The sequence below is a fragment of the Mya arenaria genome, chromosome 11 (assembly GCF_026914265.1).
Source record: "Mya arenaria isolate MELC-2E11 chromosome 11, ASM2691426v1".
Lineage (NCBI taxonomy): Eukaryota > Metazoa > Mollusca > Bivalvia > Myida > Myidae > Mya > Mya arenaria.
The window spans coordinates 19,934,480-19,951,909 of record NC_069132.1 but is presented as its reverse complement, the minus strand read 5'-3'; the positions used below and the strand labels follow the sequence as shown (position 1 = coordinate 19,951,909).

The 17,430-nt window shown below is 37.8% G+C and overlaps 1 protein-coding gene across 1 annotated transcript; it reads right to left on the bottom strand.

The window, feature by feature from the left end:
• Positions 1-14,001: 14,001 nt before the first annotated feature.
• LOC128209270 (insulinoma-associated protein 2-like) lies at positions 14,002-17,035 on the bottom strand. The gene has a single exon (XM_052913228.1). It carries the CDS (start codon positions 16,798-16,800, stop codon positions 15,418-15,420), a length of 1,383 nt encoding a protein of 460 aa, XP_052769188.1. The 5' UTR covers positions 16,801-17,035; the 3' UTR covers positions 14,002-15,417.
• Between the last annotated feature and the right edge of the window lie 395 nt (positions 17,036-17,430).

Below are 17,430 nucleotides of genomic sequence, written 5' to 3'. Positions count from 1 at the left end.
TTGTATGCAGTGTAATTCAATCATTTTAACATTTAGCAGAACCAATATGAAGCCAGTGAGCGGTTGTTTGTTTACAAATCCGCTAAAGGCGTCCATCAATCACCGTATTCAGCGTCTCTGCTGTGTGACTCAATAAACGGATAATTTAATCGAGCATTCTGTTTTTTCTTTGACAAGTGTACACAGGATTCCGTTTCATCATTTATCTGGACATGCGTATTGGGAAAGAACGGCCGATGCAATAATGCAATAAAATTCATTTATAATTCACTCATTTTTGCAGCTTTTATCTTAATTATGGCAACGGGGGCTGTTATAAATCATGCCACCATTCTCCACTCTGCAAACAACAGCCATCCATAATTATTGTCTGACTGATCAAATGATTTTTTATCTTTTTTATTATTTAACACTTCTGCAGGTGCTTGTTATCGTAATAGTACACCATATTTTATACCGAGGATACGACCGCTTGGGAAACAATCGGAACACGATATGCATACCATAACGGAACACACACAACTAAAAGGATAACACGGATTACCAAGCATTCAAATGTTTTAATTTATTACTGCGATGTTGTACTGTCAGGATGGACATTACACAATATCCAAATAACTCAATTCCTTTGCTTCAGCCCACCTGATGTCAACAGCCGACTGCATCCAGGACATGTGTGTTAATTTGATATCAACATGTCCTCTAGATGAAACCGAGAGGAAATTGCAAGAAACCTGTCACTTATTAAACAAGGTCTTAAAACAATATAAGTGAAGTATATGACACTCCAGTGGCCCGCTAGATGGCTATCTCCGGTCCGTTTTGTGTAGGCCGACCAAGACGTCACATAAATCATTCTTCTAAGACCGAGGTAAGGACGACGATGAGACGGGGAACAATCGATGACGCCACTCACATAGTTCTCAGACATTATATCACAGGAAAAACATAAATTCTTTTAGACCCTGAAGTTCTTTCGATCGTTAAAATTGATATCATCCACTGAGCAGCTAGATATATGGGCATGCTGGCACTTTTACTTAAAAAGTGGCGTCGAGAACTTAAAAAAGAATTAAAATGTCTTAACTATGAGCTCATAGTAATTTTAAATCCTACATGGATATTTTCATGAAATGGACCGGGGCTTGTTTTTTGAATTTTCATCTAAAAATCATGTATTGCTTATAAAGTCCAAGAACAAACGCTTTATTGCAGAACAACAGACCAATACAACAACAACAACAGCAATAATTACTGAGTACTATTTAGTAAAACTTAATATCAACTTATGTAAAAAGATGTTGATTTTTAATGAGTAACATTATTTTTTGAGACATATGACAGATGTTAATGAAAATGGTATGCTTAAACAACCTTTTTTATTTGGAATGTAAATGTAACCTATATAGCATTATATAAATTCTGAATCTGGCCGTTTCATAGGTCGAATTATATTCAGCTTAACTTTATTTAAGCGTATGGATATTGATTTTACAATGTCTGATATATTGATTTTGGATTTATAACACATTATTCTTTTTAATAGTTTTTTACTGTAAAAACTATTGAATTCGTAAGTATACGTATACACCATGAAAAATACAAATGAAACTTGAAAAAAATACATCATATTAGCGAAACTGAATCTTCGAATGTTGAATTAATTCACGGTTTTGTTCACATCATCATGAACACATTCAGAGGCGTTTTAAATGCATTTTCGTATAACAGATTGCGATTTGTTTTTGCAAATGTTTCAATCAAGAAGATTGCTCAGTTTTTGCGTTCAATTGGCATTGTATTCATTCCGTGACCAGTGAAAGAATATAAAATATATGACCCACATGAAATAACGACCACGGTCGTTGTCCGTGAGTGACCCCCCCCCCCCCCAATAAAATTATGACTGCCCACTATCGTTACTGTAAATATAACCCCACCGAACCCACTTTGTGAAACTGTTGTTAAAATAAATAGATTTATGTAAACATGTTTGGTCATTTAATACATGTGCTCTCAAGAGTTAGTAATGCAACAACGATGTAAAAGACAGCGTGAGCGCTGAGCTTAGTACAGCCCCTACCGATGGGCACACTACAACGACAAACAAGCAGTAGCACGTTGTTATACTTTTAAACTAATGGTTAATCACAACTTCAACAAAGCCTAGTTGTGCATACATCTACATAAACATATAGACAACTATTTTTGGCGTTATCCAAGTTTCTTAAAAAATATGAATCGATTAATGGTGAAAGTTCAGTTATTAAAATATCTTGCCACTTTCACTTTCAAGGCTTTTGAAATAAGATGCCTCTAGCAGCTGGCTGACGTGCTTTTCCCTCTTTCACGGTTCGAATCAAGTAAATGTTGTCTCTCCCGTACGATATTCAATTCTCCCTTCAAAAGTAAGCCAACTAATATTGATTTGCTATGTTTTGTAGTTACTATTCCATTACAAGCTGACGAATTTATTAAAGTAGGTCTAATATTGTTATTTAAAGATATTTTGTAAAATTTTATGTCAGATGACATTTTGCTGTGCCAGATTATTTATATACTGTTATTAATACTGTTCTGGGTCTGTATTCAATATTGATCTTATCCTTATCCTTAAACATCCCTCAGTGATTCCATTCAGCCTATTGGTCATCTAATTATACAGGCCAATCAAAACACTTAGTTTCTAATCTTAAATTTAAGTTAAATCTAAGTGGTTTATTGAATACAGCCCGTTGTGGATCTTGTCAGATTTGTTTGCACAATACAATCTTATTTATTTATTGTTTTTGCATGGAGATTGGACACGTACTTAAAAACGCATATTTGATGGATGTAAAGTATCCTGAATGGTTATAAGTATGCTGTTATTTTTGTATATCGTTTTTGTGTACACGAATACGTTAAAGATGCACACAGTAAAACAGATGAGCACAGTAAAACAGATACAGATGAGCACAGTAAATCAGACGCACACAGTATAACAGATGCACACAGTATAACAGATGAGCACAGTATAACAGATGCACACAGTATAACAGACGCACACAGTATAACAGACGCACACAGTAAAACAGACGCACACAGTATATCAGATGAGCACAGTATAACAGACCCACACAGTATAACAGACACACACAGTATAACAGATGCACACAGTATATCAGATGAGCACAGTATAACAGATGCACACAGTATAACAGATACACACAACATAACAGAGGCACACAGTATAACAGACACACATAGTATAACAGATGAGCACAGTATAACAGACCCACACAGTATAACAGACCCACACAGTATAAAAGATGAGCACAGTATAACAGACCCACACAGTATAACAGACACACACAGTATAACAGTGCACACAGTATATCAGATGAGCACAGTATAACAGATGCACACAGTATAACAGATGAGCACAGTATAACTGACCCACACAGTATAACAGACGTACACAGTATAACAGATGCACATAGTATAACAGATGAGCACAGTATAACAGACCCACACAGTATAACAGACATACACAGTATAACAGATGAGCACAGTATAACAGACACACACAGTATAACAGATGCACACAGTATAACAGATGAGCACAGTATAACAGACCCACACAGTATAACAGACGCACACAGTATAACAGATGAGCACAGTATAACAGACGTACACAGTATAACAGATGCACACAGTATAACAGATGCATATAGTATAACAGATGAGCACAGTATAACAGACGCACACAGTAAAACAGATGCACACAACATAACAGAGGCACACAGTATAAAAGAGGCACACAGTTAAACAGATGCACACAGTAACACAGAGGCACACAGTATAACATAAGCAAACAGTATTACAGATGCACATATTATAACAGATGCACACAGTATAACAGACGTACACAGTATAACAGACGCACACAGTATAACAGTGCACAAAGTATAACAGACGCACACAGTATAACAGACCCACACAGTATAAAAGACCCACACAGTATAACAGACGCACACAGTATAACAGTGCACACAATATAACAGACGCACACAGTATAACAGACGCACACAGTATAACAGACGCACACAGTATAACAGACGCACACAGTATAACAGTGCACACAGTATAACAGTACACACAGTATAACAGACGCACACAGTATAACAGACGCACACAGTATAACAGATGCACATAGAATAACAGTGCACACAGTATAACAGATGAGCACAGTATAACAGATGCACAGAGTATAATAGATACACACAGTATAACAGATGCACACAACATAACAGAGGCACACAGTATAACAGAGGCACACAGTTGAACAGATACACACAGTAAAACAGAGGCACACAGTATAACATATGCACACAGTATTACAGATGCACACATTATAACAGATGCACACAGTATGAAAGGTGCACACAACATAACAGACACACCCAGTATAACAGATGCACACAGTATATCAGATGAGCACAGTATAACAGATGCACACAGTATAACAGATGAGCACAGTATAACAGACCCACACAGTATAACAGACGCACACAGTATAACAGATGAGCACAGTATAACAGATGCACACCGTAAAACAGATGCACACAACATAACAGAGGCACACAGTATAACAGAGGCACACAGTTGAACAGATGCACACAGTAACACAGAGGCACACAGTATAACATAAGCACACAGTATTACAGATGCACACATTATAACAGATGCACACAGTATAACAGACGTACACAGTATAACAGATGCATATAGTATAACAGATGAGCACAGTATAACAGACGTACACAGTATAACAGACACACACAGTATAACAGATGCACACAGTATAACAGACGCACACAGTATAACAGATGCACATAGTATAACAGTGCACACAGTATAACAGATGAGCGCAGTATAACAGATGCACAGAGTATAATAGATACACACAGTATAACAGATGCACACAACATAACAGAGGCACACAGTATAACAGAGGCATACAGTTGAACAGATGCACACAGTAAAACAGAGGCACACAGTATAACATATGAACACAGTATTACAGTTGCACACATTATAACAGATGCACACAGTATGAAAGGTGCACACAACATAACAGACGCACACAGTATAACAGAGGCACACAGTACAACAGATGCACATAGTATAACAGATACACACAGTATAACATATGCACACAGTATAACAGATACACACAGTATAACATATACACACAGTATAACAGATACACACAACATAACAGAGGCACACAGTATAACAGAGGCACACAGTATAACAGAGGCATACATGTTGACACAGCACACAATAAAACTTTTGCATACAACACACAGTATAACATGTGCACACTGCACACAGTATTACGTATGCACACAGCTCACAGTATAACGTATGCACATAGCAATCAATATAGCTTATGCACAAAGCACACAATAAAGCATATGCACAAAGCACACAGTTTAACATGTGCACAAAGTACACAGTATAACATATGCACAAAGCACAGAATACAACATATTTATAGACCACAGTATAGCATATGCACAAAGCACACAGTTTAGCATATATATACACAAAGCACACGGTAAAGCATATGCATAATTCACACAGTATAGCATATGCACAAAGCACACAGTATAGCATATGCACAACAAAGTATAGCATATACACAAAGCACACAATATAGCATATGCACAAAGCACACAGTATATCATATGCACAAAGCACACAGTATAACAGATACACAAAACACACAGTATAGCATATATGCACAAAGCACACAGTATAGCATATACACAAATAACACAGTATAACAGATACATAAAACACACAGTATAGCATATGCACAAAGCACACAGTATAGTATATACACAAAGCACACAGTATAGCATATTCACAAAGCACGCAGTATAACATATACACAAAGCACACAATGTAGTATATACACAAAGCACACAGTATAGCATAGCATATGCACAAAACACACAGTATAGCATATGCACAAAGCACACAGTATAACATATGCACAAAGCACGCAGTATAGCATATGCACAAAGCACACAGTATAACATATGCACAAAGCACACATTATAGCATATACACAAAACACACAGTGTAGCATATGCACAAAGCACACAGTATAACATATACACAAAGCACACAGTATAACATATACACAAAGCACACAGTATAACATATACACAAAGCACACAGTATAACATATACATAAAGCACATAGTATAGCATATGCACAACACAGTATAGCATATACACAAATCACACAGTATAGCATATACACAAAGCACACAGCATAGCATATGCACAAAGCACACAGTATAGCATATGCACAAAACACACAGTATAGCACATACACAAAGCACAAAGTATAACATATGCACAAAGCACGCAGTATAGCATATGCACAAAGCACACAGTATAGCATATGCACAAAGCACACAGAATAGCATATGCACAAAGCACACAGTATAGCATATACACAAATCACACAGTATAACAGATACACAATACACACAGTATAGCATATGCACAAAGTACACATTATAGCATATACACAAAGCACACAGTATAGCATTAACACAAAGCACACAGTATAGTATATACACAAAGCACACAGTATAGCATATGCACAAAGCACACAGTATAGCATATATACACAAAGCACACAGTATAGCATATGCACAAAGCACACAGTATAGCATATGCACAAAGCATACAGTATAGCATATACACAAAGCACACAGTATAACATATGCACAAAGCACACAGTATATCATATTCACAAAACACACAGTATAGCATATGCACAAAGCACACAGCAACGCATATGCACAAAACACACAGTATAGCATATGCACAAAGCACACAGTATAGCATATGCACAAAACACACAGTATAGCATATGCGCAAAACACACAGTATAGCATATGCACAAAGCACACAGTATAGCATATGCACAAAGCACACAGTAAAACATATGCATAAGAAAGTATAGCATATGCACAAAGCACAGATTATAACATATGTATAGACCACAGTATAGTATATGCACAAATCACATAGTATAGCATGTGCACAAAGCACACAGTATAACATATGCACACAGCACACGGTATAACCTACGCACAAAGCACGCAGAAAACATATGTAAAAATCACACAGTAAAACATATGTAATGGAACACAGTATAACACACCACACAGTTTATCATGTGTACACAGCACACGGTATAACATATGAATACAACACACGATATAACATATGAACACAGCAGACAGTATAACACATCCACACATCACACAGTTTATCATGTGTATACAGCACACGGTATAACATATGTGCAAAGCACACAGTTTAACACATGAACACAGCACACGGTATAACATGGTGAACACAGCACAAGGTATAACATATGAACACAGCATACAGTATAACACATACACACATCACACTGTTTATCATTTGTATACAGCACATGGTATAACATATGTGCACAGCACACAGTATAACACATGAACACAACGCACGGTATAACACATACACACAACACGAAGTATAACACATACACACAGCACACAGTATAACACATAAACACAGCATACAGTATAACGTGTGTACACAACATGCAGTATAACACATACACACAGCACACAGTATAACACATGAACACAGCACACAGTATAACACGTTTACACCACACACATTATAACACATACACACATCACACAGTATAACATAAGACACAGTAACATTTTTACTCAACACACAGTATAACATATGCACACAAGACACAGTAACATATGTACGCAGTCAGCACACAGTATAATGTATACAACCATCACACAGTATAACGTGTTCACACAATACACAGTATAACGTATGCACACAGCACAGAGTATAACATGAGCACACAGTATAAAGTTTGCACACAGCACATAGTATAACGTATGCATACAGCAAACAGTATCATGTATGCACACGGCACACAGTATAACGTATCCACACGGCACACAGTTAAACGTATGTACACAGCACACAGTATAACGTGTTCACACAATACACAGTATAACGTATGCACACAACACAGAGTATAACACGAGCACACGCCACACAGTATAACGTATGCACATGGCACACGGTATAACGTATGCACACGCCACACAGTTAAACGTATGTACACAGCACACAGTATAACGTGTTCACACAATACACAGTATAACGTATGCACACAACACAGAGTATAACACGAGCACACGCCACACAGTATAACGTATGCACATGGCACACGGTATAACGTATGCACACGCCACACAGTATAACGTATGCACATGCCACACAGTATAACGTATGCACACGGCACACAGTATAATATATACACACAGCACACAGTATAACGTATGTACACAGCACACAGTATAACGTATGCACACGGCACACAGTTTAACGTATGCACACGGAACACAGTATAACGTATGCACACGGCACACAGTATAAAATATACACACGGCACACAGTTAAACGTATGCACACAACACACAGTATAACGTATGCACACAGTATAACATGAACACACGTCACACAGTATAACCTATGCACATGGCACACAGTATAGCGTATGCACACAACATACAGCATAACGTATGCACACAACACACAGTATAACGTTTGCACACGCCACACAGTATAACGTATACACACGCCACACTGTTAAACGTATACATGCACACGGAACACAGTATAACGTATGCACACGGCACACAGTATAATATATACACACGGCACACAGTTAAACGTATGTACACAGCACACAGTATAACGTATACACACGGCACACAGTTTAACGTATACATACGGCACACGGTATAACGTATACACACGGCACACAGTATAACGTATACACACAGTATTATGTATACACACGGCACACAGTATAACGTATACACACGACACACAGTATAACGTATGCACACGCCACACAGTATAACGTATACACACGGCACACAGTATAACGTATCCACACGGCACACAGTATAACGTATACACACGGCACACAGTTTAACATATGCACACCGCACACAGTATAACGTATGAACACAGCACACAGTATAACGTATACACACGGCACACAGTATAACGTATGAACACAGCACACAGTATAACGTATACACACGGCACACAGTATAACGTATACACACGGCACACAGTATAACGTATACACACGGCACACAGTATAACGTATACACACGGCACACAGTTTAACGTATGCACACGAAACACAGTATAACATATACACACGGCACACAATATAACGTATGTATAACGTCTGCACACGGAACACAGTATAGCATATACACACGGCACACAATATAACGTATGCACGCAACACACAGTATAACGTATAAACACGACATACAGTATAACATGTGCACACAGTATAACGTATGCACACGGCACACAGTATAATATATACACACGGCACACAGTTAAACGTATGTACACAACACACAGTATAACGTATACACACGGCACACAGTTGAACGTGTGCACACGGAACACAGTATAACATATACACACCGCACACAATATAACGTATGCACACAACACACAGTATAACGTATGCACACGGCACACAGTATAACGCATGCACACGACACGCAGTATAACATATGCACATAGCACACAGTATAACATATATACACAGCATAACGTATGCACATGGCTCACAGTACAACGTATGCACACGTCACACAGTGTAAAATGTGCACAAAGCACACAGTATAACATGTGCACACATTATAACGTATGTCCACATCACACAGTATAACGAATGAACACAGCACACAGTATAACGTATGCACATGGCACACAGTACAACGTATACACATGCCACACAGTATAACGTATGCACACGCCACACAGTATAACGTATGCACACGCCACACAGTATAACGTATGCACACGCCACACAGTATAACGTATGCACACGACACAGTATAACGTATGCACACGCCACACAGTATAACGTATGCACACGACACGCAGTATAACGTATGCACACGATACGCAGTATAACGTATGCACACGATACGCAGTATAACGTATGCACACGCCACACAGTATAACGTATGGACGCGGCACACAGTATAACGTATGGACGCGGCACACAGTATAACGTATGCACACGCCACACAGTATAACGTATGCACACGCCACACAGTATAACGTATACACACGGCACACAGTATAACGTATGCACACGCCACACAGTATAACGTATGCACACGCCACACAGTATAACGTATGCACACGATTTCTGCTCATAGTTATACCTATAAATTAATTATTGATTTTGTCGATCTACAGAGCGCAATAGTTATGTAGATCGCCAAATTTAACTCTTACAAATACGTGGTGATCATTTGTGCATCCAGGGTCGTAGCTAGACAAAAAAGCCTTGTAGGCTCGATGGTTCTTGGTGAGTTTGGGGATAAGCCCCCCCCCCCCCCCAAGATTTATTTCCGAAATAGAAGCAAAATGCTGCAAATTTGAAGCATTCCAGGAGAGATAAAAGGAAAAGGCACAATAACATTCATTTTATATGCACATTACACACACTTGATTATACATTTGTATCTGCAATGAAAACAAATAAACACAAAACTTGCGTTGGTTATAATAAAACATTTTTTTTTAGTTGTTTAAGGTGTTTGAGTACCTATAAGTTTTTTGGTTAATTAAGTTTTGTTTTGTTTTCAAAAAAGTTGTAGGCCTGGGCATATATGTAGCTACGCCACTCGCATCATTACACTGCAATTATTCCACCACTGCTTCCAGCAACGCCGAACAGAAATTGCCATCATAGTTTTGTAAATCCAAGCCTAAAACCATTTGCTATTCAATAGAGTTACTAACGTTTTTCGGTCGTTTCCTTTTTAAATAATTATTAGCAATTGAGCTCTAATGTGTAATTGTACTGATATTTTATCACTGAAACAAGCTTTTTGTTTAAATTACGCACGTTTTTTCTCCTTTTTATATATAAAACGTAAACTTGTCACTTAGATTAAAGATGAAAATATGGACATCCGCAACACTTTATTTATATCGTGGTCACATCTTAGTAAATTGTGGCCACGACTTAGTTTTCCCAATCAAAACAACCGTTTAATCATTGCCGCTTTATGGTTATAACACAGTGATACTGTAAGCACCCGTGATACTAAAACGCTCTTTGAACCCAGCAAAAGAGAATAATAATGGACGAAGATAGTGAAAGTCTTATGTCAGACTACTTTAAGAAGGTCTTTCTTATGCTAATATTGTAACCGTTTTGATGAAATGTCATATAATTCATACAAGTTTACGTTCTTTGCACAGAGTAGTGAGATCGTTGCCGTAAAGACAAAGATTGTACAGAGACGTTCTTTCTGTTTGTGACTTTGTTGACGTGATCGAGCATTCTGGACGTTATCATTGTTACAGAATTATGCGACAACGGTGCTTGGCGAATGAATTGAGCGTTAGGTTTGAGTTTATCATCCATGTCCAAAACCATGACTCGCCACCATGCCAGTGTTCCAGCCTCTTTCTTCTTCCTATTGCTTCCATCATGACTAAATAATGCCGATTTGTACAGGCGAAATATACGGGCTATCCATAGTACCGTTACGTACTATAGTCACCGGTAAAAGCAGTAAAGAGTCAAAGATGACACAGCTGTTTTGATTGGCTCAACTAAGTTGTGGCCACAAGTAACTAAGTTGAAGCCACGATTTAATATGTCGTGGCCACAAGTTATTAAGTTGTGGCCTGAAGTTACTAAGTTCTGGCCTCAAGTTATTAAGTTGTGACATCAAGTTACTAAGTCGTGGCCTCAAGTTATTAAGTTGTGGCCTCAAGATACTAAGTTGTGGCCACAATATAAATTAAGTGTTGCGGATGTCACCCTTGTGCCACCGGAATCTCATACTCCCCGGAACCATTCTTCTACAAAAAGTAAACTGTTAACACAAGAAAATGGAAAACGTCATTCTCCAATTTTATATTGAAGATCATGCAAAATTGAAACTTTATGACACTGAACTTGGCGGTTTTAAAGATAACTCACATAAGACAGGGTACTATCTGTATCAAGTATTACCTTGGTTTAGACTCTTAACTTTCAAAGAGCGCGCTTAAATAAACAAGCAAAGCTACGACAGCATACTGTTAGAAGTTTATATAAACAAGTTTATACCATTTTCGTTCCAAAAATAGTTAGCGAGAGCGAGCGAAAAAACACACAAACATGTTGTTTTTTTCCCTTTTTGTTTAAAAACAGGAGCGGGCGAAGGAGAAACATATTTTTCCAATATTTAATTTCAAGTATTATTTCAAATGATAATCCTGAACAATTCTCCTACCTAAATTAACATTAAAATAAACATTCCACGATGTATTAATTTATTATACCTGTTTCAGTCTTCCTTAACCTGCCAGAGTCATATCAGTTTTATGTTATTTTATGTACAAAGAAGCGGGTTGGGCATACAAAATAAAGTTTCTGAAAATGGTCGCTTAAAATAAATTTTGTTAATAAAGCGTGCGGTAATCCGATGAACGAAACAGTAATATGGTGTTGCCTAATCGGCGTTTAAATGTTCAATAAAACCTTTGAAATAAATTATTGAACAATTTTACTTCATTGACATAATGCAACAATCACAAATTCCGTTACAGCTTCTACTTGAATATAAATGGCGATAACTTCGTCTGTTACTGAGGTCGAGCAGAAATGAAAATACTGTCTAGATCTTTGAGATGTCATTGCAAATTTCTTAAGTTATAGTCCCGCTGTGTCTGTATTTGCCAACATAATGATGACATCTGTTGCCTGCTATTTATGAGGCCGTATATTTTCAGAGGTACCGTTATATGCGTCTACAGCAGTGTTAAAATAGGACAACGCTTAAAGATAATAGCCACTCTCAGTGTGGCTTTGTGTGCCTCTTGTTAACATACCCAAATACGGCAGCTTAAACTTTATCTCAAGCCTTATCAACCAGGCGACGAAGGGGATACCCGTAATTTGGTAATTATTGTCATTTTATCGTGGCAAATCCTCCCAAAATAAATCACCATTAAACCCAGCCCCGTAGTTGTGGGATTACAATGGTCGGTAACGGTAAAGATTGGGCGGCTAGGGGTTACGCTTGGGTGCCAGGTGCCCCGTCAGTCATGGATGATCACAGGGATCCGGGCCCGCCAAATGGCGAAATTCGCAACTTGAAAATAATTCAAACGGGAACAGTGTATTGATATTTAAAGAGAAGCAGATGGTGTGTATTGGAAATTTCGATAATTTTTGAAATGTTGATCGGTAAAGTTCAACGGCTGGCGCGCCCTTATAGAGGCTGTTTAGCAGCATGTGTTACGCTTACCGACTCTTAAAGCAGACTGCGCTATATTGTTCGGGTATTGAAAGGGCTTTAGTTACTTTTTATCCAAATTTGAAAGCTTACCGAAGACCTGGCTGTTATAACGGGACGCCATACAACGGTTGTATTGATACAGCTAACGGTAAAAGCGCGCGCGCGGAACATTGGATCAAATTTTACATCAAAGTTTGCACAGATGTTAGATTTTTATCAAAGAAAAACAACGAAATAAAATACCAGGTTTTCATTTTAATAATAAAATTGAGACCGCCTTATCTTTTCAGACCTTAAATTATCATTATTGAAAATTTCTTTGAGCACCATCGGAACGTTACATGTGTTAAAATTACCATAAAGTACCGAATAGTAGTCTGTCATTTTTGTATGAAATTCGAAGCCACGGCACACTTTTTTTCTTTGTTCTTTATATTAATTTTTCCTGGGTGACATGGACTCTCTTGTTCTGACTTTTGAAAGTTCCAACAAAGGAGAAGAAAACATATTGAAAAATCCTTTATTGACAAAGTATCATCATTCACATAATATTAACAATATCATATAAGGCAAAGACAGGCATGGATTACTGAACATGTCGAACTACTGATAAGGAGACATCAAATTTTGGAATTAAAAATAAAAATTGTAAAAGTGAAAAAATAAAACTCCATAAAAGGTTAACCATTTAAAATGAATTTAATGTTTTTGAAAAAGCAATTGATTAAAAATCATTTGATAACTCCTTAAATTATTTACTATAAATTATACAAAATGAAATGTTGTTAAATGAATAACTTTTTGATAGAATGATTTTGATTATAAAGTTAAATGTGTCCAAAATTGATTTGTATAATTTATAGTTTTTACATGTAAAATAATGAAACATAGAGAAAAATGTAAAATAGTACTTGCTGGTAAAGCATTTGAAAATTTTGGCAATACTGATATTAAATCATAAGGTATAAAACTAATATAACATATAATGTCAATAAAATGGATTTCGTTCAACTAAGTAAATATATAAAACCATAAGACGGCGACTTCATTTGGATATGCATAACTATGCATATAACGTAAAACATGAGTAAATAAATATATTTTATATGTAATGAACTAGATTGCACAACTAAAACTACAGAGCATTTATTGCACACATTACTTGACTAGGTTCTCATAATAAAAGTAGACATTGCACTTAAAATATTGCACATAGATGTTATTGCACACAATTAAATCTTACTATTATTGCACGATGAGTTATTGCACGAATCTTATTGCACGTGATGATATTGCACACAATGTATTGCACGAGATGTTATTGCACGATAAACCTATATTGCACGATTTAAATATTGCACAAGTGTATTGCACACACATAATATTGCACGACTAATGAAATATAAATATACATCTTTACATTAGAAATAAAATATGGAAAACGTATTGCACCCTCTTCCACAGATTATAAATACATGTAAAAATAAAATCTTGAAATAAAATATTGCACATGAATAAAGACAGATGGTAACATTGCACTTAGAACTGAAGTCGCCGCCCTTCAAAAATAAAATCTTAAATAAATAAATAAACGAAACGCACCGCAATTCAATAAATAAATTTAAAACCTTTTAAAGGTTAACAAAAAAGACTAGACATGATAAATTATATGAGTACCTTAACGTAATTTGGTAAAATCATCAATGTACACCTCACAAAAGTAATTTGCATACATAATCACAGTTAAACGTAAGTATTGCGACCTTCTTTTCTGGCCTTGCTTATTTTCAAATCCTTAGTCCAACCATGTCCACTAATGTTCATGCTGTTAGTAAACGGTTACAATCACAAAGCTATTACACTGTCCAAGGCACAAAAACACACTACCCCTGTCCCTACAGCAAGGCACATATACATTTCAAACTAACGTCATGCTCTACATTGTCGATAAAGTGAAACCCGCTTGTATCTAGCAGTTGCGGTTTCCTGGAATTTGCAGAAGAATAACCTGTCTGTTCTCCGACGGGTGGCATTTATTAATGTGTCTGGTCAATCCGGGTGAACTGCAAAAGGAATTGTCACAGTATTTGCAATCAAACTTATCGTTGCCATGTTGACGCACGTGTTTCTCGAGGACAATTTTATTAGGAAATGACGTATTGCACAACGTGCACGTGAGTTCCTTGCCAACAGTGTGAGTTTGTTCATGTTTAGCACGAGCGTTGTCGTTCGGGTAGATCTTGCTACAATACTGACATACATAGATGGAGTCGGTGTCGTGTGTCTGCATGTGCTTTTTGAGGTAGGCCTGACGACGGAACTTCTTGCCGCATTGGTCGCAAGGGAACTGCTTCTCCTCTGTGGGCACTTTGGGACTCAGAGCTATAGAGTCTGGTTGTCCTAGCACAGCTTGATCCAGGACCTGCATGGCTGGAAGAATCTTCATTGGCGTTGAAACCGGCTTCTTAGTGTTGGGCCGAGGTTTGTGCCATCGGCGATGGGAAGCCAGGTTTGCAGGGCAGTTGAAGACCTTATCGCATTCCGGACACCTGTACTCGATATTGATGATCATAGAACACCGATGCTGAGCCAGCTGGAAGGCGTCCTCAAACCGATCCTTACACAAGCGGCACACATACTCGCCTATCCGGTTCTCTATCTTAGCCAACTCTGCCTTGGCCTCTGGGGTCACCTCAACACAGTTAAACTTACTGTCTATATCTCCACACACAATCCTCGCACCATCAACCTCGTCCGTCAGTTTGCGAATTATTGTTCCAGAAACTGGAGAAGAATTGTCTTCATCGAAGTTAATTTTTCTTGCTGCTTTTGGCTTTTTAGTTACTTTTAATTTGTTCTCAGAGCCGTCAGAATTACCACGTCGTTTGTTAGGGCTTATTGGAGTAGATGGTTCAAATTTTGCAGGTGGCACAGGAATTCTTTCCGGTGATGGCGATTTGAGTGGCGTTTTAGAAAAGTCCAAAGGTTTTTCGTCGTCATAATTGATATTGTTGGTTTTGTTGATTTTCAAGTCTAATGGTGCGTCGTAACAAACAGACAGACGATCAAAGTTCGAATAACACAGCGGAGAGGGATAACCGTAGGTGATTTTCTGTGGAGATGCCAGTGGTGACTGCGCGTAGCTCGCTATGTCGCCGTAATGTCCGTAGCGCTCACGGAATGTGGCGAAAGTCGGCGACGCAGAATAACCGGAGTCTGGCGACCCAAAGTTCGTTTGCACATATTCCTGGTCGGATCCACTTTCACTTCTATCTTCGTCGGAGCAATGTCTTATTCGGTAAGAAAACTGTCCCGTGTTCTTTGTTCTCTTTACAAGAAATCCTCTTGGCATCTTGGTTAAGCGCTGGTATTTCTTCTGCAAATAGTTTCACAGTTAAGGCACTTGCGGTGTTGAAGTCTATGCTATTATTGCATGTAAAACGAAAGTTGCGAAAGTTGTTTGTGGGGATTTGGTCATCTACATTGTCTTGACTCCACAAATATTTCGTATAACATTCCTTTGTCTCCTTGTCTGAGAGTGTTCTTTTAATTTCTAAAATCATAGACTTCCAGTAATCGAAATTTGACCAAATCCGACGATAATTCAAAATTACCCCCGTTTTATACTCACTTGGTTCTGTGTTGGTACGCTCCACCCATTTACCGATATAGCTCCGCCTTGTCGCGTGCCCGCTGTCGCGCTCTGGCATTGCTTCATAGCGCCGGTATTTGTCATCCGCTTTAAAGTTATTTACTGTTTACATTCACTTATTGGCTGCGGTTAGATGAATTGTTGTACTGCGTTATAAAAGTCGATAGACATTTTTGTACATCTTTCAATAACGACAATGTCAATGTTTATCAACATAGAACGTTCACTGCGTTTACTTTGCGTGATTATTTTTAACTCGACCAAGATGTCGTTATCGTCTGTCTTGTCTCTGAGTCCGTCTGTTTTAGAGTGCTTCACAAACAAAGCCGA

Bases quoted from the DNA above. Each gene is read 5' to 3' on its own strand.
- LOC128209270 (XM_052913228.1), bottom strand. From the start codon at position 16,800: ATGCCAAGAGGATTTCTTGTAAAGAGAACAAAGAACACGGGACAGTTT.